This window comes from Columba livia, chromosome 16 (genome assembly GCF_036013475.1).
Source record: "Columba livia isolate bColLiv1 breed racing homer chromosome 16, bColLiv1.pat.W.v2, whole genome shotgun sequence".
Lineage (NCBI taxonomy): Eukaryota > Metazoa > Chordata > Aves > Columbiformes > Columbidae > Columba > Columba livia.
In genome coordinates, this window is record NC_088617.1 from 9,835,288 (window position 1) to 9,862,795 (window position 27,508).

Below are 27,508 nucleotides of genomic sequence, written 5' to 3' on the forward strand. Positions count from 1 at the left end.
AGGCAAATTAAATCCCATTTAATTTTAGATGGATTCTTTGGTATGCTAAAGACTAGATTTGGTTTTGTTAGTTTTTTGGCTGAAGATTTGTATTGATTTCTGAAGCCACAAACTTTATAGACACGTAGAGGTGATAAGTACAGTCATCTGAATGGCTCGAGTAAGTTGGAATGGGATGTGTGCTCTGCGTGTAGACTAAAACATGTATCTTTAAAAAAAATGTTTGGTATTAGTCTAACTTAGTTTCAGCTGAGCAGAATTAAATGAGCCGAGCAGAATTAAAAGTCTAATGAACACAGTGCTTCTGGAATTCCTGTTCATGGCAATACGGATGCTTAAAAAGAGATAGCATCAAGCTAACTTGCTAACTGTTTTCTTTGTTCCACTTAAACAGTACCAGATCCACAGCTTTCAGGTTTGTTTTCCTAAGATGAGTAAAGTACATCTCTTGTTTTGGCATGTGAACCTCAGCCATATCCTGAAGAAATTCCTGGACACGCAAAGCGTGTCGTGATTGGGAATAGTCAGCATGGATTCATTGCCTTCTCCAGTGAAATGACTGTGCCAACGGTGAGGGGGTTGCAGGGGATAATTGTCTGCCTTAACTTTAGCGAGACTTTTGACATGGTCTCCCATGGCACCCTTGTGTCCAACTTGGGATGTTAATGCAGAGAGGTGAAATAGTAGGTGGACACAAAAAATGGTGTCAGCGGCGTCTGAGCTGTGACTGACTGATCCCAGAGATTTGGCAGATAGTTTTAATCGAGAACTATAGGTTTAAGTGATTGCTGCCAGGGTACTTTTAACAACAAGGCTAAATTTCCAATTATTAACCCTGAGTACGATAGTAATATGAATGTTGCAAACATTTTTCTGCCTTCTATATTTCTATCTGGATTCCCACTTGCAGAATTTTCATGCATTTTGGGCATAAGTTCACATGCTCTGAATCTCTGTCTGGTGATTAGTAAATGGAAATATTGGCAAGCATTGCTGTTCCTTTCAAAAGCAAATTACCAGCAAACAGGTACATTTTCAGATCTTAGAAGCTGTTTCTTGCTTATCCAGGAGGCAAAGATAAGTAGTAAGATTGCTCCCCTTCTGCTCCCTTTTTTTTTTCCAGTGGTGTTATTGTAATTAAACCAAGAACGGTGACTTTTTCTTTTTTTTGGTGGTTGTTGAGAACTCTCCTTACACAGTGTGTTCCTGATGAGTACAAAATGGAACATCTGGTAGACTAAGCACATAAGGGCAATGCAATTATATTTTAGTAACTGATCCAGCTTGCATAAATTTTCATAATGCATTAGTCACTACTATGAGAATTAAGATGGAGAGAAATAATGGATGTAGGCATAGAAACAATGAATGCAGCCATTGTGTCTGGTTCTATGAATGACAGGGGTGTTTAAGGGAAGAACAGTGTGGCTGCATTCTCTAGCGACCTCCTGTGTATGATGATTTTGTGCTGTGTGTTGTGGATTCACGTTCAATATCCCAGCAGAGGTGTTTAGTAGCTGTGACTGCAGTGGAACATTCTCTGGCTGTATTTCCTTCCTTTCCAGTTTAAATCTTATTACATGACCTATCATTTCCCTAAAATATTTTACCAATTCCTTTCCTTCCTAAAGGGATTTTCCTCTGAGCATATCTAAACTAATTCTTCGTACATACGTTTTAGTCAAGCTTTTCTCCTGGTAATATTGATGTATTGTCACTGAATTTTATTGGACCACATTGGTGTAATTGAGAGCAGGGACCGTTTCCTTTAATCTTCTGCACAAGTAATCTGTTTCCCCAATCAGGGGTTTTTTTCCCCTGCTTGGAATTTCTTCAAGTTTGTCAACATCTTCAGGGTAAGGAGGTTCTCCCAGTTCCGATAGCACCTGAATTCTTTTTGAAGCACAGAACATGTTTCCGCAGGCATGTTATTAATTATGGATATTTCCCTAATTCCACTTCTCTGAATATTGTCCAACTGTTCATATCTGCCTGCCCACATCTGGTACAAATAAAAAAATGGGGTTGTGTTTTTCATATCAAATATGTAATAATAACCATTTTGCTTTTGTTCTTATTTTTAAATCAAAGTTGGTAAATCCTTTTAATATAATCTCTTAAGCTTTATAATATTAGACAGGATGAGACAGCTTTTTTGTGCTTTATTTATTTACTTTCTTGCTTCTGGACAATTAGAGATTGGAGGTCTGAGACCTCTGTATCATTTCCCTTTTGAACATTTGCTGCATTTAGAGCTAGTAGAACCCATAAGCAGAATCAACAAAGTTATGCAAAATGTCTTCATAAGAGGGATGGGTTGGAATAAAAACCACTCATGGGCTGCCAAGGCCGTGGGGATGTGTTTCATGCCTGGATTGCCTTCCACCTGAGGACCTCAATGCAAATTATTCTCTGGAAGCAATGGGAACATTAAGAGGAATTGTACAGTTAATGGTCGAATTACTTTTTAAAGAGGTGTAATTTTCCCTGTTCCTCCTTCCAGCCAACAGACAGAAACGTGTGTGTGCACGTCGCTATCTGGCTGCGCCAATCTCGTAATTGCATTTGTACGTACAGGTTTGGGGGCTGGAGCTCGCTGGAGCAGCCCTGCCTTAGTTTGCCAGCGCAGTTTTGCTCTTCTCAGACTGTGGTTTCCTGACATAGGTAGGAACAACCCTGGCCCCCTTTTCCCTATTTAGTTGCTAACCTAGACTGCTGCTAGAGCATGCTATGGACAGAAATGTTCTTTCCTTTTTGCACTGACCATTTGGATGGAGAGGAGAAAGTTTCTGTAGTGGCTTCTTTTTACAGAGCAGGGGGGACAACAGCAGCTCATCTGAATGACCCTGTTGTGCTCCCAACTGTGTATTTGAGACAAAAAACTTTGTGTGGGAATGTACTGTGAAATGAGAAGGATGTTTCCAAGAAAAATCTGAATATTATGTGCATAATAAAGGATGATAAATCATAGAAAGGTTTTTAGATATAAATACTGACTGTAGCTCTATCACTGTAAAAAGAGTGAGGGGGGTGTTGACGTGACCTTAACTTTGCGCTGTGAACACCTCTGTGAAGTATAACGGGCATTGCTTTGCAGAGGTTAAGTGTGATTCACAAAGATACACTGAAGCCTGACCCTGTACGGGACTTTGTCCAGAATGACCTCAGCAGCAGCTCTGCTGAACCTGGGCAGCGTTCAGAGACATCTGGAAAGCCAGACCACAGCTTATGAAACAGCCCCCATGGCTTTCGGCCAATCGCTCATCTTGTTAGTGGCAGGAGAATCTTCGGAAAGAATCGGAGTGATGTATCTGAACTAGCTCACTCTGAAACACGGCTTATCAGTGCTGGATTAAGTACGTACTTGTAACGTTATATCCACCGTTGTACTTAGAATTGCTTGTTTTGTTCATCAGTGAAACAAAAACATGCTACAAATGCGTAAAAATGAAACCTGTCATGCTTAAAAACTGGATTATGGATTAGTTAATTGACTGTGTTAGAATCACCTTGTCTGCCCCTAACAATCATTAGGAACTGATAATGAGAGTTATGTAGCATTTTTTTAAAGCCAAAATAGTCTATACACCCATGGCACAAGAATCCGCTTTGACTACTTTGCACTGCAAACATGTTCAGCTGAGTCCATCCCTTGTTTAACTGGCTCTGGTAGTTCTGCTAAACTCAAACATAACATAAATACAGAACAGCCATGAGTAGCCAACAAGCACACTGACTTTTTGAGAATGGCTTATAACCAAACTGTGGTGACATTGAAGTTCCCTGGAAGACCCAGCTTTTAATTATGTGCTTCTACGTTAAGTTTATCTGCTTCCACCAGGACACTTTAAATGTGCTATTAAAATCTCACAGTATTTTAAAGCCTAAAAATAAAATAGTAATAAAAAATATTGACATTTCCATCCACATGATTTGTGGAATGCTGATTGGAAATTAAAAATACAGGCCAGGAGTTTTAATCTGCAGCCATAATTCCACCAAATCCTTGAGGTAAGATTAATGGTTTAGCCAAGCTACTTAACTACATGAAAATTATTGTAATCTAAACACTCAGGAATGGGATCAAATTTAGTCGTGTAAATAAAACATAGGCAACATACAAAACCAGATATCGCGAGTAATGCAAACCAAGCGTGTTTAGATAAGCTCTACGTGTCTATCAGTAGTGCATATGTAGCCACATAAGTACTAAATATTTTAGGCACTTTTGGGGGAAGCTGTTGACAAACTAGAATTTATGAATAAAAAATAGGGCTGGAGAGAAAGTCTGTTCCAGCTCTAAATAGTATCAAACCTATAATAAGAAATACTTGCCTAAACTGTTGCTGAAATTCCCAAGTGATGAAAATTCTGTCCCGCCCCGGGTTATTTGTTCCATGCTTAGTTGCTCCTTAAATAGGAAGCTTTTCTTCATATCTAGTTTATGTGCTGCATATAAAGCCCATCATTTCATATCCTCCCAGAATGGATGTGGAAGACAGAAGATTGTGGTAGTCTTCCCACATTCTTCTTGTGTATGTTTCCTTTAATTTCTCATCTGATAGCTACCCAGCTCTTGTTATCTTTGCTCATAAATTCTCTATTCAAGGCATATCTTTCTATTTGCTGGTGACCTCTGGGCTTTCTCTGGTAGGTTCACACCCCTCTCATCCACCCTTGTGTACGAGTTAGAGTTTGCCAGGCACATCAGTGAAGTATCAACAATTAATAAGATCCAATATAAAAGACTGGAATAGTAAGACAAATATTTGCTCACATCTAAAGAGGGGAAATCTGAACCATCCACTTCTTTGCAGTCTCTTTGAGTAGATATAGGTGTTGAATATAGATCTCATCAGTGATCAGCATTCCTTATTAATTTACTTCCTTCAATGGAAGGAGGAAAGAGTTGATGAAATACATTCACATGCAAAGGGATTTCAAATCTGCTTATAGCAAAGCAATGATCCATCAGAGCTGCTGCTGACTTTGAAGGATAAATAAACACAGATTTTTCCCTGTGCCTGGTGCCCTCATGTGGCTTTGATGTTCAGCTTCTTGCAGATTAAATGCGTCACTGCATGGCTGACACTTTTGCTGTCTAAAAGGTAGAGAGAGAATCATTTGCCTGTACAGCTTTGTATGTTCTTCTGTGAATGCAGCATCTTCTGGAAAGCCAAAAGTCACTGTTTGCCATGCGGGCGGTTGGATGTGGATGTGCAAGCTCCTTGAGTTCCCTGACTTAAACCAAGAACATTTCTGAGTGTTCACACATTGGGGGGTGTGATTCAGAGCTTACCCCTCCAAGGGCTGCTGTGGCTAAAAAGATTTGTGCTGGAGCTGCTGCCTTCTTAGTGATCCTGGTGAAAATGCCACTATAGACCTACTGGTGCTTCTAAAGAACTACAATTTTGTCATTTTCAGCTCTAACACTAGCTCGAATTTTTCTGCTGTATACTGAGCTAAGTGTCAAGGATTACTTCTGTCAGGAAACAGAGTTTGAAATGTTATTTCTCAGCTAACTTAAAATTGTCCCATTTTTCTTCCAGCTACAGCTGCACTACGAGAAAAAAATTCTATATTTAATGCTGTAAAATATACACAGGATAAATGTTTCTTTGCACAGCACTTCTGAGTCTGTCATTAGAATATTTCTAAATTACTGCTCTAGAAATTTCACTTTAAAATACATCATTTAGCCACAAACTTTATGCAAAAGCTTTATATAACATATTCTTTACATGTCCATAAATTAGAATAATAAAACTCTTGCACAAGCAAGAGGTGAATATAGTTGTCACAGAGGCTGCTGGTGTGATTTGATGCAACAGCTTTATGTACTGCACTTTCTGAAGGTGCTTGTCAAAGCATTTCTCTACAGCTGGATCAGACAGATTTAATAGGTATGGAAATTTTCCATTACCTCTACAAGACTATGCACTCTTAAGAGACTGCAGAACTTGGAGGCATTTGAAATTTCACTTTGCCAAATTTTTGGATGGAATGGCACAGAACTGAAAATTCTGATTAAAAATGAAAAAAAAAATCTTGTCATTCATACTACTATTAACAAGGATATATAGGGAGTTTGAAAATGAACATGGGAGAAGATCCGAATCTAAACCAAGCGTATGTGGTTTTTGTTAGTATGATTATCTAATGAACGTACAAATGCGAGTACCTGAGTGACCGCAGCCGCGCAGCCCCACAGCCCTGCTGGGGACACTGTGGTTTGTGTGTCTCCATAGCACCGAGCTGCTCCTTCTCCTGCTGTCTGTACCGATGCAGAATCCAGCTGTAACTTTGAGTGATTCCATCCGAAAAAAAGTTCCACAATTTTGCATGTTTCAATATTGTGACAATATTGATGGCATCTCCTCCCCTTTCCTCTTCTTTTCCTCTTTTTCTCCTCTTTTTCTCCCAAACTGGACTTATATTCTTGTACTTCTTTGAACTCATACTATTTAAGTTTTTTGCACCTGGGACTCACCTAAATAACCCTCCAGTTTGTCTTGGAGCACAAATACTGAACAGAGTAAGAAAGATCTCAAGACAGTTTTTTCTTTCAATTTCTTGTCCTTGTAATACCAAACCTAGTGAAACTTGGCATATTAGTGATGGTATCAACAATTTTCTTGCTCATAGTCTCACTCAGAAATTTCCTGAGTAGCATGTTAGTTCTTCTAAGGTTTAAGGTAGACTAAGAAATGTTGCATAATTGCAACTAAAAATCATTAGATGTTAATACGCTTGAACTATAATACTACTTCATGCACCAAGACTATTGCCACATATTTTAAATTAAGCTGTAATTTATGTACAGACTCTCTGGTAAGCCTTTCCTAGCCTGCCGACAGCTTCTCCCAACAGGTGAGAAGAGAAACGCGCAGCCCATGGGGTTTGTCCATGTTTGTATTCAGGAAAGGCCGTGCCGGCAGGGATCCTGTACACTCGCTGTACAATCCAAAATTACTGACGTTCTTGGGCTTGCACCTCTGCAGTGACTCTAGAAATCACCCTTAATAACTAGCACAATATTAGTGTTATTTTCATCTTGACTTCTTTTTATGAACATAATTTAACAGAATAAAGAGAAAAATCTAATAATATAAAACCAATCTGCAGTTGTACCTTTTTTGAGCTGTATCCTTCTAACCAAAACAGTATTTTTGGTACTCAGTCAATAAAATAGGCAATTTGCAGTGCCTTGCAGTCCACCAGTTTTGATGCATTAATTCTTCTGCTATCCACCCGTGTTTGCTGAGCTCCAGTACCACCTTATCCTCTCGCTCTGTCGTGTGTGCAGATAAACCCAAGGGTTCCAAATGTCCAGCACAAAGTGTAGCAGAGGAACGGACCGGTTCACTATATTTCTGAGCTGCAAATTCTGAGCACAACCCAAGAGACTGGGATTAATACTATTGCTATAAAACCCCAGCACTTGGGAAATGAGAAGCAAAGTGGGAGAATAAAAAGGCATAATTCCTGAAACTAATTTTCCTAGACTTTTTTCCTTGCAGTTTTGACACCAATGATTAGTGTAATCAGTGTAATATTGTAAAATTTTTAGAAAGGGAAAAATATCTTTCATTATTCAGTCTCTATTCTGAAAAAGTAGATTTTTAAATTTTTTTTTCTTTACATATTAGAATTAGGAATTGTGGCAATATTATGATCATTGTTTTTGTCTTCTGTACCATGAATAAATTTAAGAACGTAATTGGAGGTTAAATGTGAAGCTCTGTATGGAGCTCAAGTGTTGTCATGTTTGTAAGACATCTGAGAACACAAGAATTCCACAGGAATTGGTGCTTGTTTGATCTCTGCTGTTTTGGCATCTTTTGGCGCATATACATTTATTTTCTCACACAGTATACTAGGCGTCTTTGTGCATAAGATCTCTATAAGCTTACCTGTGTGTGATTAAGCTAAAAGCGATTCTGAATATCCCATGGAGGTTAATCCATAAACCCTATTCACAATATAAGAACAGTAGGAGTTTAAGTATAGAGTCTGACTATAATGTAGAAGTGGAATGTTTTTAACGTGTATCAGTTTAATCACGCAAGTTGAATACATTTGGTCAAATTGAAATATCTAATAATTTATTCACATAGAAACCAGTAAATTTTAGGGTTCATAGCACAAAACTTTTTTGATAAAAAAAGAAAACAAGCTATGCCATATAGCTTCTTTACTCTCAATAAAATAGCATAATTGCAGTTAAATTTAAGATAACAATAAAACTGAAACATTCCAGATTATATCGGTCGGAGCACAATGTGATGGATATAATGAGAAAATCCTCATCAGAAATTTTACCACAAGGAAATAGCAATAGCTAACACCCATATTCTCCAACTAGAAATCAAGAATATTGGAGTAGATCTTGGCATTAAAGGCACAAATCACAAAGCAAAGCACGCTTGTGTCATTTGTCACAAAGAAGCATTGACATTTGTGCAACATGGAAAAAGATCAGCATTTTTCAGACTCCTCCAATATCACAGGTACATAGGGAACAGACCTTCCCCTTAATGCCAGCGTATCGCTCCCGGTACAGATGGAAGTGACTGCCAGAAAAGAGGAGTATATAGAAGAGAATGCATCCATACCTGTCCAGGAGATCTTGACTCACACACTGAGGAAGCTGCTGCTATAGTACTGTTAGTAGTAAATAAATACACTGCAGTTTTTAGTAACACGACCGGTGGCAGCAGCACTTGTGGGAATTCTGTAAGACTGAAGAATGTTAACAATGCTGGAAACCCCTCATAAATACAAGTTTACCGCTTGCACTTAAATGTGTGATGGCAGGTCTCTCTTTGCTTCAAATAAGCCTATTTTTTTAGAAAAGTTTGAGTCCTTGAAATAAAGGAGCGTCTTCAGAAGAGAACTGCACAGAGGAATGGCTTTCCTGATTTTTAAGGTGCTTAGGAAATACAGATGAAACATCTGTGGTGTTTCCTTCTATAATGGGCCATCGTACAAGCATCTTGTTAGCAGCCTATCTGCTATATTTCTATAACAAGCCTATCTTCATCATCACTGCTAGTGTCATCATACTCAACTCTGGTTTGCTTCCTCATCATCTCTAAACCTCTCTTTTTGTAGGTCTTGGAAGGTGTTGCAGAGTAAGACTGGAACTCAGAGGACCTGAGAGTAATTTGGGGCTTTGTAAAGGTAGCAGCAGCTGTTCTGCGTGGCCTTGCAGAGCCGTGTGACTGCAGGTGGGCTCCGTTCTTGTCTGCACTTGCATGAAGGTCAAGGATTTTTTGAGAAAAGGTTGCCCGCCCTGTGTATTCTGCACTGGGTGATTTAGCTCTTGTGACTGACTCAGGAAGAGGCTCTGCTTTTGATCCTAATAAATGTGAACACCCAGGCTGGGAATTGGCAGTTGAGTTTTCTTTTGGAGATGCATATGTGTTTTCTTCCGTTGGAGGTTTCTCTGTTCATGAGGCCTGGATCACTGGGTCCAGTGCACCGAATCTCTGACTCTCTGACTCTACGTGTAGGATGTTTTCCTGGCTTGCTTCTAGATGTGAGGAAGGGGGATCCGTAGTCTCCGAGTTTGTGCTGTCAAGTGGATCACCTGTGCCTGTATTTGTAAAATTAGAAGGGCAAGGCCAACAAGAAGATGCCATCGAGTCACTGTGAACATGTGGCTCTGGCCCCCCCGGGGCTGATCGCGGACGCACAAGCGGTTGTGTCACTAAGCAGCAGGTTTCCACATCACTGCTGCCTTGCTGAGTGGTGGGACTCACTGTGGGTGGAAAGGAATGAGCTGTCATAGGTCTTTCCAGAGGAGCTGTAACGTTCTGAAATGAGAAGTTTGTTCTTGTGTGTTGTTCCCTGGTTTGTCCAGAAATGTCCTGTAGAAATTAGTTGGGGGGAAAAAAGAATACAGTTAAAAGTTTCAATCCAGAGCAGTTCCATCTTTCATAAAAGTGCAATGATAACTAAGTTGTTATTTAGGAAACATTTACTTCACTATATTTTAACCCCCAAAATACCTTTAACACATTTTTAAACTCAATTTGTGATACAAAGTAGTCACAACTTGAACTTTAAAACAGCTGAATATAACTCAAGTTTCAACTACCAATATCTCCTAATAAAAAGTAATACAGAATTAATGTACAATACTTACTTTTTTATCCATTTTGTCTTTTTGCTTAACATGGTTTAGATTTTCAGTATGGGAAAATATTCCTGAGTTATTCTTTCCTTCTTTTTTCCTTCTGCAGAGTGGCTTGTCTGAGGTGGAACAAGATGTGTCTTTTTGCTGGTGTAGGTAATTTTCTATTGAAAAGAGGTTGAAGAAACTTTTATTTTGATTTTTATTCCCTCACATGCTAGAACTTACTAAATTACTCATCATCATACCACTGAACTCACTTCTACGTTTTTACTGTTTTCTGTAAATGTTTATTCTAAGCATGATACAATTTCTTATTTACTGTCTATGTGTTTGGTTTGTTTGTTATTTTTATTGACCATTACTGTCATGCAAAGTAATAGCTGCTCATATCTGCTCTGAACAAACACAAGGTATTATCCCTGCTTCCACGATGCTTGTGGTATAAACATCATTTACATTAATGCTTCTAATTAAATGAGGGGTGGTCATTGAAACACCAAAGTAGGTCAACACGCCACATTCATTTCACACTGCAAACAGTCTTGTCTCAGAAACTGAAAAAGCTCCATCTTAAATCTGTTTAGGCTTCCAGTAAAATGTTATACTGAACTGTTTTTAAATGCCCTCCTAATTGTCAAATTCGCATATGTAAGTATGTGCATGAAAAGCATTGTGTGTTCAGTTCTGAAAACGTGAGAGATGTTTGTATTTTTGCTTGCAGAACGCACTGAAGGACAAAAGTGGTTTTGCAGTTCCGTGTGGCACGGGTGCATGTCAGAGATACGGCTAACGTTCATTCTCTGAAAAAACAAACATTCAATATACTAAAGAGTATTCAGAATACTTACCTTGTACCTTTGATTGAGGAGAATGGCACTTCTTATACTTATTCAATGCACAGGGTTGTGATGAATAGCCCTTTTTCAAAGCATCCAGTGTCCTATTTGGAAAACAGTGCCGCTTGCTTAGTCGGTTAATTTTGAGCTGAGTGTATCCCTGTACGTGCCTCCCTCTGTACCTGCATTGCCAGAGGCATCGGAAGGGTACAAAATATATGTGCAATTTAAAAGCAGCCAGAGTAGAATAGTACCACATCATCAGGAAAATGTAAGTCTAACAGCAATTTACTACTGTGAAGATGTTTGTAAATGTTGACTCAAAAAAAATCAGGATTTTAGGCAACAGACCCACAATTATTTTATCAATTTGTTCTTCAGTAGGATTCACTAAAGCCTTGGCTTGCTAAGAGAATAGGATTCAGGAATAACATATCCTTTTTCCTGTATCTGGAATTTTAAAACAGCAGACTGGATAAAGACTGGAATTGCAGGGCAGTCACCTGAGACTGCAGAGTTGTTGGCTTTTTTATTTTTATTTTCACTTCTTTTGCGCTACCTATTCATCATCACCGATGAACAACAAAAGTATTTCAGTTATTTAGAAAACTCATGCTGAATAACCCAGCTCTGCTTTGCTTCCTACTCTAGCTAGATCTTTCATAAACTCCTAATGGTCGAGACTAAAGGTCCCATGCCTGTGTCGGTAGAATCAGTCACTGTACACAGAGTAACAAGCCAACCTAAAGGACGTGCTTATTCATCTGCTTGGGGTATTAGAAAAACATGTTATATTGCATGGTTAACAGTTTAGCCACTAATAGGTATGACCTGAGCTTTCAAGACCCTGTACTTATTTGATATAGCCAAATAAATACATTCTGAGACCAGCAGGAAAAAAACAAAACAAAATAAAAACACACACAGATAGAAAAAAATCAAAATAAAAAAGTCCTAGGAGAATGTCACTAGACTGGATAACATAGACCCAAGTCTTCTATTTTTGTCCTTATGCTCCCTCAACACTGCAGTGCTGTTTGCCAAACCAGACACGGTGATTAAGTTACTGGCACTGGTTTGTCCACAAGGGAGTCACTCTGTCTGATTTTGATCATGAAATAAAATCAGAGGGATATATGCACACAATATGTGGTTCTTATTGAAGCAATTCATCAGACATTCTGCTGCCCCACACTCTTGAAAGACCAGAGGCTAAATCTTCCATGAAATACAGAGAAACTGAGCTGATTAATACAATGTGCCTTTGATAGCTTTATACCCAAATTCTTCCTGCTTTTTATTTAAACTGAATAATCCTTTAAACTACAGATGGTTCTGTTAGTTTGTGTTAGAACTTGATATTTATTCTTCTGCATTATCTTGTGAATACAAGTTCATGATACAGATCTTCTGAGGACAAAAGGGTCTCACCAATGGTTTTGGGCTGTAACAGGATTAAAAACTGAAGTATTATGTTTTAGTTCCCTTCAAACAAAAGCAAACGCTCACAGTTTTGACAGATAAGAATCATTTCTAAAGCATAGCAGGAGACAATCGACCAGTCATCATCTTTCTTTGCTCTATGTCTGTTTTCCTTAGAACAGTCTGTTCCTGATAGCAAACAACATATTGGTATTTTTTTATAGTTCACCTTTGTGGAACTGCTGCAATGTGGGAACAGCTCTGTCTGATTTACTTTTCCCCTCAATTTTGACAACGTTGAATTTGGGGGATTACTTTTTATTTTCTGTGGACTTTTTACACTCATTTTAGCAAAACTCTGTCTGCATCTGGGGAAGCTGAAAGCCATATTCCTTACCATTTGGGGGTGACTTTAATCTTTTTCTGTTTGTGGCTTCTCTTGAGTTTATTTGTTAAGAGTTTTTCCTTTTTGCAAACGACTGTTTTCTTCTTTTGCTCTGAAACATTTTTGATAGCACCACCAGGAGCTGCTGAGCTTAACTGTTGAGAATATTAGAAAAGAAATGAAGTACATGAAAACAGTGCATTACATTGACTGAGAGACTGGAAACCTATGCTCTTTTTAAATAGCACTGAACAGCACGGTAGTTAAATAGCACAACTCCGAATTTTTCCTAGAACTTGTGTGCTATTTTTTTCTAATCACTCTGTCCATCTACTTCTATAAAATAAAACAACTCGCTGCTTTGGAGAATCTAGATAGAATTAGTGTATGTTCTTTTGTATTCTCCTTCCTATGTAAAAAGTAAGCTTAGTCTTACCGAGCTGTTCAGGATCTGTACAGACAGACTAGTCAGTCTTCACTTAGCTAAAAAAGAAAAGTTTTCAAGCCTTAAACGCTCCGTGGGGTATTAGTGCAATGTGGTTTTGTTGACATTTGAGTGTATCTAAGTGATGGGAGATCTAGTGCACAGTCTGTCTTTGGCTCCAGGTGTCTCCAAGTCTAATAAAGGCTTGACGTTAATGGTCTACTTAATTCCTACTTTAATTCAAATATTCACTTAAAATCAAAACAGTGAAACACATATGCTGTTGCAGAAGAAATTAAAATAGAAGTGGAAAAATCAATAAATAGAAATACACTCTTCTCACTAGACAGAACTCCTAGTGAAATTCTCAAGTGAAAGATACTTAAATATTCACACAAAAGTATGTATTTTTTGTTCATCAAATGAATCTGTAACTCACTTTATAAAAACGTAAATTGTACATTCTGTATTGACAAACGCCTGTAATTGTCCATAAATATCCTTTTGATAATTCTTTCATTCTTCTACTCAGAGGGGGGTTCAGCCAGTTACACGTTCTTGAGAAAAGAAATAGGATTATCAATATATTACCTCCTGCATCTGTTGTCCTTTAGAAAAGGATGAAACCCATGTTCTTAAGCTCCTGTTTGTTAAGCCATATGCCAGAGTCTTGCTAATATTTTTCATTTTGAAAATAGAGAGATCATATTTTGACAGTGCACATTCATTGCTGGACTCCTTGGCACAGGGGTGCATGGAGGAATAAGCGGAGTCTGCACTTCCCCTCTGCTCCGCAGGCAGGGGAAGGCTTCTTGTTAAGCAACACCACGTTAAGCGGGGTTCAGCATTCAGTGACGGGAAGGTGCTCTTTGTGCTTGATACTGATAAATGTCTAGAGTAGCAAGTCAGATTACTGTGGGGTAGTACCGGGAATTCTTTACAGTGAGTGGTGAGAGCGTGGCAATAAAATGTGCCAAAAGAACAGCAAAATGAAGTGGGGTTGTCTGTCAAGCTCCGAGAATGCTGTGTATCCTGCAGCGTTGGCAACGCGTCCTTAAGGACACACAGACCTCCAGCTCTGTCCCGCCCCGTCCGTGGCTCTGCTCCCTTGCTGGAAGCCGATGTCGTTATCACAGAGTCACTGCCTGAGGAAAGATGATGCAAAACCTTCCTCTCTTCCTTGATGTCAGCTGATATGAAAAAACCGCTCGGATACATAGAAGTAAAGCATATTTTCTTCTTTGGGGTCTGTGCAGAGCAAGTAGTGATGCTCATCCACTTCTCTTCTGTTTGCCTCTGATAATTTAATTTATTTTTGTTCTGTTTGTTTTTCCAAGCATCTCTTACAACATCCTGCTGCCTGAAGTTTTGGTTATAAAAGGTGTTATCTGCTGTGGCTAAGTTATTCGTGTTTTCTGAACTGACTGGTGAACAAAATACTGGAGTTTTCCAGTTTGTGTGTGCATTCTGTCCTGGCTCTCCTTCGCTGGCCTTTTGTCTCACTTCTGATTTTAAAGGGGACCAAAACACATCATCAGAATGAGAACTGGGTGATCCGCTGTGGGAGGAGCAGGGGGGGTTGGCCAAGGTGTCTGTCACAGGTGTGCACGGTGGAATCTTCTCTTCTGATCTAAGCAAAAGTGACCAATCTGAGGCTCCCTTGTCTTGTGGCAACTTAAGGATATATTTTGGAGAAAAGGCATTTTGTTGTGGGACTGGAGATAAGTGACCAGATTGCAGATGATGAATTTTAGAAGACACGTCAGCAGCATTGTCACTGGAAAGTGGTACCTTTGCTCCTGTTTTCACAAGACATGTTTTGACATCTTTCTCTGTTGCGTTGTGCAAGGCAAAAGAATTGCAATCACTTCCCCTTAATTCAGGCCCTAAAAATCCCACAAATGAAGCTTTTGAGATACCTGCTGAATGGGAAAGAAGGTTGACATCACTACAATCAAGAGCTTTTGGGGGGAGTTTGATTGTTTTCATATAGTCCACATTCTCAGTACCTCCAGTGGATTCATTATTTCCCGTGCTTAATTTTTGCTCCTCTGCTTTACTGGAGAATTTCACCAGGGCTGTGGAAAGCCCCCGAGTGACAGTGCAGTAGGCTCTCTCTGCTTCATTTACAGCATTGCTTTCACTACTGGGACTAGGACAGGAATTTGAAATAATGTTTTGTGTCTTCTCCACTTCAAATTTCAGCTTTTTTCTTTCTGATGGTAAATTCTGGGATTTCCCTGCCACTTCTCTGCTGTTGCAATGGACCCAGGAGGGTGTCAGGGCATGCTGGCCAGATTCCTTGTTCCTGCTCTGGTTTTCATAATTGTTTGAAGTGCTTTTACAGCCTGATTCAAATGTACTGGATTCTTTCCCAGGGCTCAGGTTTTCCCATTTTCTACTCTGTACTGGCAAGCAGGCGTCATTCCTTCTGTTAGCGTTCAGCTGACACAAAGTATTTTGAAGCCTGAGCTCACAACTGCTTGGAGCTCGTAATGTGCTGCTGCCAGCTGTGGATTTATCTGTGTCACTGCCACTGGGCTCTGGGGAACTGTTGCTGGTTACAGTACGTGCATCAGCATTTACTGAACACGATGGCTGCATTACATAGGTTAAACTGTCTGTGGTTTCCTCGGAGGACACATTCTGTAGAAAATGATTTCCGTTAGTACAGGTTTCTGATTTCCCAGTGTTTAAACCTGTTGCCACAAGGGAGGAAAGACTGTCACTTACAGAGCTCCTGCCATCTCTTTCCTCAGTAATTTCAGTACTGCTGACTGACTCCTTTGAATCTGGAGTGAAGCTTATAATATCTGGAATCTTATTCCCCCTTTGTTTAATTTTCTTGGCATTTTGACTGCTTTTCATTTTCTGGTAGATTTTCTTAAATGTTTCATCTCCATACATCTGCCACTTTTCTTGTGAGAACATCTTTAACTTCCTTTGATTGTGTTTCTTATTTTTAGCACTGATTACTTCTCCAGCCCCAAGCTTTTTACTCCCTTGCAACTCTTCTGACAGGGAAGAATGATCAGCCACATTACTTAGTGGCAAATCATCCACCGCTGTTTGTCTGACTAGAGCTCTGGGATGGCTATTAGGAAAATCCACTGAACTTGCAGCAAGATTGTTGCCAGGCAGCAGACCAGCAGTGCCTGTATTTGCAGACTGCTTAGTAAGAGAAAGCGGTTTGGAGAAACCTGCTTTGTCATGGACCATTCTTGTGCCCTCCACAAACGGCAAAGAGTTGCTTCGTGTCACAGGCACAGTGTCTATTGTTGTGGAGAACTGGGTGGGGACTGAATGAAAAAACATGGGCTTACTTTTTTCTAGGGGTGCAAAGGTAGATTTTGCTGAACAAAGGGAAAGATTCTTTTTCCTATTTCCATCACAAGTTCTGATGTCAAAATGGAAGGAGTCTTTGTATGTGTAAGGCATTGGCAGATCAATGCTTCCCTGTTTAGAAAGGACAGTTTTTCTGGGCCTAACATTGTCTAAGTGGGTATCATCCACCACACTTTTGTTATGAGAAATAAGATTTGAGATGTGTTCCTCCAGCCTCTTTTTCTCTAGCATCAAGGCTGTAGCTTTCTCAGCTGCGTCTAGCTTTGCACTGCTTCCGGAGGGACACCTGGAGCTGCTGAGGGCAGTTTCGTTTTCCAGCTCCGTGCTGTGCTCATAGAGACTGTGCAGCGGGCTGGATGATGCCATCTGTTGTTCTGTGCTATCAGAGCGTGACAGATACCCTGAGTCAGTGCTCTCACACTTCTTTAGCTTGCAGTCAAATGGCTTGTAATCCCACTGCTTTTCTGAAGAGGTTGCTTGCTGCCTTTGCAACTGAATATGCTTATTGGCAGTTGGAGTTCTTTGCTCCTGTATCTTCTTTCTCTGGCACTGACCACTTGGCAAAGCACCTGGAGATGATAAACTTTGAGGTTCTCTTTCAGGAACCCCCTGATTAGCCTCGGAACTAAACGCCTGATTTGTTGTTTCTTGATTTTCTGAAGCAAATGATGAATCGCTGGTTGCTGGCAGTGAAAGGTCATTAAGAAGCTTCTTAGTGTCTGTTACAGCACCGGTCTCTGAACTCCTTTGTTTCATCTGTATCTGCTTGTCTTCGCAGGTGCTACTAAGTAGTTTGCTGCCTTGATGTGAGGTGATGCTCTCTGTTGATTTCTCATTTTGTTCTAATATGCCACCGCTGTCAGAGTCTGAGGGCAGTCTGGTATTGTTGACATGTGTTTGAGTTCTTCTGTGTTTATATAAATTGCTTTGAGTTTTAAATGCAATGCCACAAGTGGTACATGGAAAGGGCCTCTCTCCTGTGTGAGAGCGAATATGTTTCTCAAGGACACTTGGCTTCAAACAATCTCGCCCACAATGTTTGCAGATATATTTCCCAGCTTTTTTTGATTTTCCTGGGCTTCCAATAGATGCATTCACACAAGAATGTGGTGATGATAAAACTGGTAAAGTGCTCACTATGTTCAATGTCAGAGTTTGCCCAAGTTGTTTCTGAAACACGGACTGGGACTGATCAGTGCCTTCTGAAGGAACAAGCGGGTTCAGGATCAGGGGTATGTTGCTGCTGTCCAGATTTACACAGCTCCTGGCAGTCACCAGCTGACTGTTTGGCTGGAAGCATCCTGCCTGGATGGGCTGATACAGCGGGATGGTGAGGGCTTTGAGATACAGAGGCTGCGATAGAGCTTGTTCCCGTTGAGGAACCGCGCTGCCCTGGCTGAGATCTGCAGAACCCTGCGCAGGCTGAAGAGAAGAGGTTGGAACTGGTCGATCTGCTGGTGCAGCTGTAGAACCCGGCTGCTGCTGGGCCTCCATTGCAAGGGTTATCCCCCATATGCTCATGGATCTGTAAGGGAGGAGAAACAAAACAAGTAGAAATCCTCAGATAGTACAATAAACACTTTCAACTGCTGGACTGCAAAAGTTAGCAATTAAGAATGTCACAAATCTTATATACAGGCATTAGAGAGACATAATTACTTCATTTCCCAATAAAATTGATTCATCTTTCATTTCTTAGCTAGGAATTCAAGTTTGGTACAGTGTAAAGAACTCTGAACATTGCACTTAAAACCTGCAATAAATACTCAAAGTATTATAAATAAATCTGAGTATCAGATTTGCAAATCTGAGGCTCTCAGCACCCCAGAAATAATACAATTTTAATTTTCTGGAACCATATTCCAGAATTTAAGAATGAATAACTGTTAATACAGAAACACAGAACAATCTAGTTAGAAGGGACCTCAGGAAGTCTCTGTTACAAACACTCGCTCAAAGCAGAGTTAGCAGTGAGGTCAGATGAGGTTGCTCAGGGTGTTACCCCGTCTGGTTTTGGAAACCTCTGAGAATAAAACCTTCCATGCGCAACCTGTTTCAAACATGGCACATGAAACATGGTTTCATATTATCTGTGTTTACCCAGTTTAAGTGAGCTAAGACTAAACACATTGCAACAAGTGATGCAAAATTAAAATATGGGAACAAAATGAAACCAATGTCCTGTTTTACAAGTGAGATTTACATAAATACACGCAAAGTCAGAAAGACAGTATCATAGGAAAATAGTGGGATACGTAAAACTGTCTTTTGTGCAGCCCAAATTAATTTTGTCCAATTAAAGGTGATATTATGGCATACTGCTTATTTTTAGATGCTTTCAATGCCAGATGAAAACATCTTGTAGACACAGGTTTTGGAAAGAGTGAACCCAAATGTATTCAGGATTGGTGCTGTTCCAGACTACTTATTTTAACAAAAATTTGTCTTGCCTTTTTTCTTTCTTAAAAACAAACTAGGAAACTATCAAAACAAGCGGGTTGAAAATGATCTTTGGAAGAGCTGATAAGGGGCATCAGCGTAACCTCTTGTAATTTTAGTTTGGGTGAAAATTAGAAGGTGATCTGTGACTGTTTATTCCAGTTCCTATTCAGCTACACTCACAGCTCTGCAGCCATTGGCCGTTATGAATAATAGGCTGTTCTTATGCAAACAGTCAGAAAATCCTCATTTGAAATAACATACTCAGTGGCTAAATGTGAAATTTGCAATTTGTTGCCCTATTGCATCATCTGTAGTTGTGTTTCTGTACCTTCCTTGGATCATTTTAATAGGTAATGATTACTGGGAAACAGTAAAAAAGATTACTCAAAAATGTTTGAAGTTTGGACTGGTTCTATATGACACACACAGCAAAATCTCTGTTGTATGTAGTTATTGGAAATTTTGCAAATGATTCACACAGCTCAATTTAATTGTTTTTGAGTATTCCTTGGTTACTAGTAGAGCAGTTAATAAAGCTGGTAAGTTGATATAAAGTTGAATGGAGATCCAGGTTCTGTTAGTTCACAACTGAAAATGACAGTGTCTCATGACAGATGAAAAAATGGGAAAATAACTTTCTATTAATTATCAAATGGAACAGGTTAAGGTCAATGAGTCATGTGCTCAGTAATAAACTTGATTAGCATCTTAATAAATAGACTAGGAATTCAGGGAGTTTTCCTATTAAACGTATGCACCATTGAAACTGAAAGGTAAAGCAACCTTCCTGGTTACCGGTCTTCTGCAAAGGAAAAGGTTTTGCACAGTAGGATATTGCCTTTAACCCAACTGATTATTTCATCCCTATGTGTAGCTCTCAGTGCAACTGTAAATACTCATCTCCTTGAGCAACAGAAAACTAATGCGGCAAGAACCCGGTAGCTGTTGCTCTGCACTTGTCTGCAGCACTTCTGAAGTTCTGTTGCTGGCTGGCAACTTACGTTTCACAGCCAAGACTTCCAGTTTCTCCCTGATCTGTTTTGCTTATTGCAAAAAGTGGAAAAGCAGAGGAAAAACAGCAATGCAGTCCCTGGGATGTGTCCTCTGACTTTCCTTCTGGTCACGAGCGAGGCCGTTAGCTTCTCTCCGTGCATCAACAAAACCATCGATGAGCCACTGAAGTCACAGAGAAACTTGGTACCGGCTGCAGCGGGCTCAGGGTTAGACCGTTTATGGGAAAGTATCAGTGCCCCATGGGATTCTTTGTCTTCACCCCAAAAATTCTAGTGTAATAAAAATCCCAGAAAACAACCTGTAAAATGAAGTGATCTGCACACAGCAATGTTTTAGAGTTTGCCTCTTCTCCTTACTCCTGAATTCTAGAAATCAAACTCAGTTATCAAGCATGGACTTTTCTTGTCCACTTCAGAGATTTCTACGTGGAACAATCACTTAAGTGGCTTTGTAATATAGGTATTGACTATATTGATGAAAGAATGCTAAGAGAGTATGGCTTATTAAAGGAATTAAGTTACTATCCATAGTTGGCAGTGTGGTTAACAGTACAGGATAAGAGTGGATTTCCCTAATTTGCAAAGTGAGGTTATAGACATTTCAAGTCCTGCCAAGATGGTTCTTAAGCTATACAGTCACCTTTATTTATAGCAATTTAAACAGCAGCAAGTGATAACACATGAGCCAATGATACTCATAAACCAAGCATGCAGTAGATTTTACAAAGCTGTGAAAATAGAGTTGAGGGAAAAGAATATGCTGTAGAGACAAGACTCGAAGAAGAAAAGTGAAGGCTGCACACCACATAGCTAGAGCATCTAACAAGCACCACATCAGACAAAACAACTGCTAGTATCTGCGCTCCCCTCCTTCCCCTGGAGAGAAGTGCGGAAATGCAAAATTTACATTTCCACCCTGACAAACCTGCTCCAGCACCACAGACTGTGCTCTCTTTTGGAATACCCTCGTGCACACGCGTGGCCGATGAGCTCTCCAAGGCCAGCCTGTAGGCCAGGAGGACTTTTGGTGGACAGATGGTTTTAATATGAACTCTGTAGTTCCAAAGTACTAGACTTTCTGTGTGATTTCACTTATTCTGTTAAGTTTCTGGGGCCCAAAATACAGTGTAATTCTGAGAATTTTTTCAGTGCTCTGTAAAGTTCTACAAAGAAAATAACTGATTGCAGAAAAGTTAGTTTTAACTAATAGTAAACAATTAAACTAAATGGTGATACACAATCTCATTACTTTAAAGAGTTTAACAATGCATTTCTACCAGCTGTGGTAGTTTGCTGCTTTTCACAGCAAACTAAAGATTTGTTCTTCCTAAGTGAAACTTCTGTGGCTTGTATTCTGCTGCAGCAAATACGATCATACTTTTCATATCTGTCGTAAATATATTTTAAAAATCCACTATATTTCTTTGTACATTGACAAAAATAGCTTCTCTCAAACTAATTCTACCCCAAGGCTAATTCTGGGTAGTCCTTGCCTAAAGTAGAACAACTTCCTTTGCTGATTACCGCCCAGGCTCTGCTGCTGAGCATCTACCTGATGTTCTGAGGTCAGGTTGTAACTTGTGGCATCAAACTACTGGCATAAAAACTTGATACTAATTAGATAAAGAAAAAAATCCGATAAACAAAACTAGAAGCAGAATTCGGCCAGTCCAAAATTTTCTAAATTAGTTTCTTAAGCTATCAAAACTGGTCAATAAAATTTCATTTCAATATAATTATTTTGTTCCTAGTTTGAATTATACCTTTAGGTACACACCATAGGTAGATCTGTGGAACACTGAAAAGCCAAAAAGTGGAGTAGTTTCAGGCAATAAATCAGCATAGCAGAAACTGTTTTATTCTGTATATAAGTATAAAGTATTTGAATATATTTAATATATTTTATAAAAATTACTTCATTTTATCAGCACTGTTATAATAATCTTGGATTATACAACCAAAGTACGTTTGTGTTCTGCATGGCACAAGTAACTGCTCTGTCAACTGCATTCATTAAATAAACATATAGCTACTTATTTCCTGCACTTAGATATTTTTGACACCCCACTGAGAGGAGCGTCATTGTCTTAAAGCAGATGCAGCGCTCAGTGCCCTGCCTTGGTCTACAGCTATAATCTGTAGACATGACAGAGTTAGTTTATTTTTGTAACCACACAGAAGCAGCTTTTCAACATCCTGAACATACATAATATGCTACATTATACTAGGAGTCTTTGCCTTTTTAAAAAGCTTTTGGTGATCCCAACCTTAAATGTAATAGCAGAGAGCATACAAAATTGGAATCCTCTTTAGTCTGCAAATAATTTTAGCTCACTTACCTTTTATCAAGCCAGGCATTTCAGCAAAAGAAGTCTAATTTCTGTCAATACGTGATGCAAGCAGAGAGAAACGAGGACAAAGACTTGAAACAGATTAAAAGTAGGAAGTTGTTTTTTTCTTTTCTTTCTTTTTTTCACATGGGTGTCACAGTAACAACCTTCAGAAAACAGGAAGAGATGAACCAGAAGAAAATGAAGTAGCATTTCAATCTCTTTGTAGCCTTTATCATTATTCATGCAAGAATCTATGAACAGAATCAGCTGTCTTCAAAATGTAGACATTTTGTACTCGGCATTCAACTGTATTATTCAGTGAAATACACTGATGTAATGGGAGAATTTTTTTCTTCATACCCCTAAAGGTAATTTCCTTATAACTTTACAGTAAGGATCACTCTTTAAATATGTTGGAAAACAAAACAACGGTGGAGAGAGGACACTTGCTACATATGAAATGCTAAACTCACCCACCAGCTTCTCCTCGTGGTGCCCGGCAGGAGGGCAGGGAGCAGTAACCAGGAGGGAAAATCCCTAAAGAGTGTTACCAGTGTTTAGGTCATGCTCAAGAAACCTCCCTAAATCATGTGAAAAGCTGTGGGGAAAACAGGATAGGGGATAGTCAAGAGAAGCGAAAAGATGATTTCAAGAGTTTAGATTTCGCTTGTGGGTTGATTTCCTTGAAGAGTCCTCAGATCAAGCAGCCAAGGTGTCCTGTGAGGAGACAGCTGCTCTCCATGCAAACTCCTCTTCCAAACACGGACTGGAACTGCCATTAGACTCAGTGAATCCCAAACTGGAATATGCATTCCCTGTAATGTTACAAAATCAGCATGTCTGGCCTGTAAAAATTGCTTAGGAACACTGTATTTTGGAAGAGGCAGCTTTTACTGCGCTGAGCATTTGCCCAATTCAGATTGCTGCGGCCTGTATCTTATAAATTGGGTCGTGGTGGAACTGTAATAATATGATTGTCCAATATCCACGTCGGTGGAAGCTCGCTCTTCTAGTAATTCAGATGACAGGCTAATGCCGGAGGCCTCAATGGATTTTCCTTCTACGCAGCTTTATTGTTTTGGAGGGTTTTGCCTGTTGTTTGGATTGCTGTCACTTTGTTTCTGGACCCTATTTTAGTAGGCCTCTCATTTTGGAGGTGGATAAATATTTCTGTCTTATTCTTCCTGTCTTTCTTGCCTGTCATTAAGTTATTCAGGGGGCAAAATCTCTTAGCAGGGCCTAGTGCTGTTGCTTAAAATCCTTCTAGTTTCTATTATACCCTGAAATGCTCCCAGTAATTGGAAATGGCACTGCAAACACTTAAAATCACTGAATGTAGAAAACTACTTGACATTGTGAACTGTTTTACAATGACTCATTCTTCTGATCTACAGACTCATTCTTTCCATATGGATAAAACTACAAACAGCAACTAGTTTCAGCTCTACTGGGAGACACTTTCCTGAGCGAATGGATTCTCACATGTAAGTGAGATCTTCTGGAGGATTATTGCATGCGACAGTCAACAAAGTAACAGAGGGGAAAAAAAGATGCTCATCTTAGAATAGAATACTGGCATGAGTCAAATCATACAAACAGATGCTTATAAGCATTTTGCATAAGCAGTCAAAATTAGTTTCTCTCCAGTTTTATCACACATCTGAAGTCCATTATATTCTACTCCACTTTGAGGCTACTACTATTTTAAGTTAAGGTGAACTTAAAAGAGACACTTATTTTAAGCAGTACTAATAATTCCAGCAGTATTCTGGAACTAGTAACAACTCTAAAACATAGATAAGCTTTTAAAATGCATTATTTAGAACATTCAATAGCATATCAAATTCTAAATGCTAAAACTGCAAACTCATCCTGAGAGACTTAAAGAAGCAATAATTAAATAAAGCAAGTTACATCTAAAGCAAGTGCCTGCATGGACGTTCGCCAGCACCACGCAGGTTTCAGGGCTTAGCAGAATCTTTTGAAGCTTGAATCTCTAAATCTTGAATAAGTGACTCTGGAATCAGACTGACCCAACAGCATCTTCTGATTCTTCCCATTTATACAAATGAAGTAGTTGCTGTAATGGCTAGAAGTAATTTGTACACATAACACAAGGGACCAGTATTGCACTGCATTAGTTCTACTTGAAAATAAATTATTTTTATTTTCTCTTTTTAACCAATCTAATTTTGGGTGTCACTTCCTAACTTGGATTCTCTATGCAAGATCACTTATCTTCATCTAAATTCAAAACATTATGCTGCTCAGAGAAACCCAGCTTCAGTTGTCTCTATATGCAGCAAAATATCGATTTGAACTCTGTATAAGATAAGCCTGCTCTCAGGTACTCCCCAGTAGGGAGCATGTGGTGCTATACTGCACTTCACTTTTAATTCATGGCTCAATGAGGATTTGAGGAGATGAACCCAGATCCCTTTGGGATGCATTGCCGGGCTCCAAGAACTGCAGAAAGGGCTCCTGCCCAGGTGTCTAAACCCCTGTCTCCTTCAACGGTACCTACAGAGTTTTAATCAAAGATGTGATTGAGCGAAAGCACCAATAAGCATGCTTCCCATACTAATAAGGAAATAGATGTCAAAGATCCTATCAGCTACATGTTTTAAAGTACTTTACAAACTTAAATGAAAAGCAAGTATCATATGGGATTGTTAATGATTAATTTTTCCTATGAGGACAATGATGCTGAGAACAGCACACAGTATCTTACTGTCAGCAGAAGAGACAGATACTGGGATTATAATTTCCAGCTGCTCTCTACCACTGACGGCCAGCACAAGGTGCCAGTGTTTATGAACTCCCTTGATTGACTAGACAAAACTTCTACTTAAATATTAGTATAATAACGTAACAGTGAACATAGGGTGTGAGATAAATATTATGCGGGTACTTTAAGCACTACTTGATTGCTGGAAAAGAAAAGTTTATGAGTGTACCCTATTCTGGCATTTTCTAATCCTCAATTCAAACTAGCAAAACGGAACATTTCCTGATTAGCCCAGAAATGACTGTTAATCTTGTTTTACTTCAAAACTATTTCTGCCTTTGCTCTTTTCTCAGTTTGACTCCATACCTTGAAATGTCTCATAACAGAAGTTCTGACTTCACCTTCTCACGTGTTCCTAAGGGACATGTCTGCCCGTCCCACCAGCAGTGTGCGGACTGATTACAACCTTATTAACAGTGTTGAAAGCCTCAGTCCCCTGAAGAATTAGGATGAAAACGTGTAATTCTCTAATCTTCTGAAACCCCCATATTTCAATTATAACATTTCTTGCTCAAATTCTGACTTTGGGAAATGTTGCTGCTTGTTAAGAAGTCATTGTTCCTGAAGTTTTGCCCTGCTTCATATGTTATAAAAGTACAAAGCAACTAGAAAACATGCTGATCGAACTTTGAAATTCTTGTGCCATACCCCAAGGACAAGTATTTTGGACACCATACTTCCACAATTGTGTAAATCAAGGAAATTGTTGTAGTTTTTTTTATTTTTGTAAACACTGTACCCGAATACAATACTAAAACCTTTGAACAATAATGTGATCTGTAACACCTTTCCTTCATTCTAGAATAGCAGCAACTGTTTTGATCATTATTATACAGTTTTCTATCTTTTTTATTCTCCTTTTCTTGAATCTCCATAAATGAAGACATTCAAAAGGCTTAAATCAATAAGAACATTGTTAGCTAAAATATATTTAATGTGTAAGCAAACATTGTCTTGACTCTTTTGATCTCTTCATGCAATTTGTATCAGAGAATATTTCTTATTCTACTTCTTATGCTGCTACTTTTCTCAGCTCCAGTCATAAGAAATGCTTTCTAGTTGATGTCTTTATTTTAAATTTACACCACTTCTTCCTAAAAAGAAACATATCTAACTCAGCTGTTGCTTTTCTAACACTGCTGGTGCTTTCACAGTGAAAATAAAATAGGACTGTTGGTGCTTAAAAAATCTAAAAACCTCAAAGGGTTTCCATTCTTTTGTCCTTTCCTCAAATTCGCTCCCGTGCATTTCCCTTGTTAGGAAAGAGTTAACAACCTCCAGGCAGCAGTCTGTAATCAACAGGTTGCTCTAACAGAAAAATAATAACCCTAATTCATCTTTTAAAGTTTAGAACGTTGGACTGAACGACGAAAAAATACTGATTAAAGCCCTTTTACAAACAGAAGTGGGGCCAGTACTAAAATGCTTTGTGATTTAGAAAAAAACCTTCCTCATCATTGCTAAGTGACAGAACCATCACATTAAAAAAATCATAACTTTAAAATCTCTGTCTTACCATCTAGAATTTAGTTAGATCTCTGTCTATATAAAATGATAACAAAACACTTGCTAACCTTTAGGTGGCCAGTTCACAGGCAGGTGGAGAGGTTCAGGTCTCTGAATAGCGTTGAAACAAAAGAGGCATCCTGTTTTCTTTTTTCAGAGTCTTTCTCTTCTCTTTTTTTTTTAAGCATTTGAAAATTGAAGGGTGGGTGGTGGGGTGTGTGCAAAGAGAGAAGGGGGTGAAGTCAGCCCACGCTTGGTGTAGGAAGAGTTTTAATGGCCGATGCTGGTAATATGGTTTGCCTGCTACAGTGTCTGCACTACTGCAGCTCTGTGTGTGGGCGTAAAGAAATGACACGACTGGGTTTCAAACCATTACACTGAAGATTTGCAAACAGTTTAGAAAAAAAAAAACAACACGCAATCCCATCAGGCACAAATGAAAAATTATTACTTTTTTCTTTTATCTTTTTCTAACCTTTGCTTGTTTTTTCTTTTTAACTTAACAGATGTAATCCAGTCAAGTTTCTTCCTCAGCTTCTATATTAACAAAGGTAAATTCAGTATTTAGGGAGGGGGGGTTATTTTTACGTAGTGTGAATGTTTGGTTATCATTTTTGCTGCTGTTTTTTCATTAACCTACAAGAGCTTGTATTCCAAAAGGCATCCAGATTTCCAGAGCAGAAGTCTTCAGAGGACACCTATAGCCTTTGAACATGCTAAATAGGTACCCAGATCTTGGTAGCACCACATAGCATGGCTTGACAGACCCAGCAGCCACTCCACAACTGGCCAGGTAGCAAATCCTAGACCATGACTATTCCCTTGAATATTCCACAAACACAGACCAGGAACACAGGACATCCTGGCAGCCCA

General features: G+C 39.2%; 1 protein-coding gene across 3 annotated transcripts; it reads right to left on the reverse strand.

Moving 5' to 3' along the window:
* Positions 1-617: 617 nt before the first annotated feature.
* Positions 618-27,092, reverse strand: ZNF831 (zinc finger protein 831). 3 transcript variants are annotated; one of them, XM_065032409.1, is made up of 7 exons: positions 26,704-27,090; positions 22,348-22,505; positions 13,800-18,078; positions 12,797-12,939; positions 10,990-11,081; positions 10,151-10,302; positions 618-9,872 (listed from the first exon to the last, which is right to left on the reverse strand). In XM_065032409.1, exons 3-7 carry the CDS (start codon positions 18,072-18,074, stop codon positions 9,453-9,455), a joined length of 5,082 nt encoding a protein of 1,693 aa, XP_064888481.1. In that variant the 5' UTR covers positions 18,075-18,078; positions 22,348-22,505; positions 26,704-27,090; the 3' UTR covers positions 618-9,452. The 3 variants fall into 3 exon arrangements, 2 of the variants coding, with proteins under 2 accessions (XP_064888481.1, XP_005499664.2); XM_005499607.3 differs by having other exon boundaries at positions 619-9,872; positions 10,990-11,159; positions 26,704-27,089; XR_010466613.1 differs by lacking the exons at positions 618-9,872; positions 10,151-10,302; positions 10,990-11,081 and having other exon boundaries at positions 13,221-18,078; positions 26,704-27,092.
* Between the last annotated feature and the right edge of the window lie 416 nt (positions 27,093-27,508).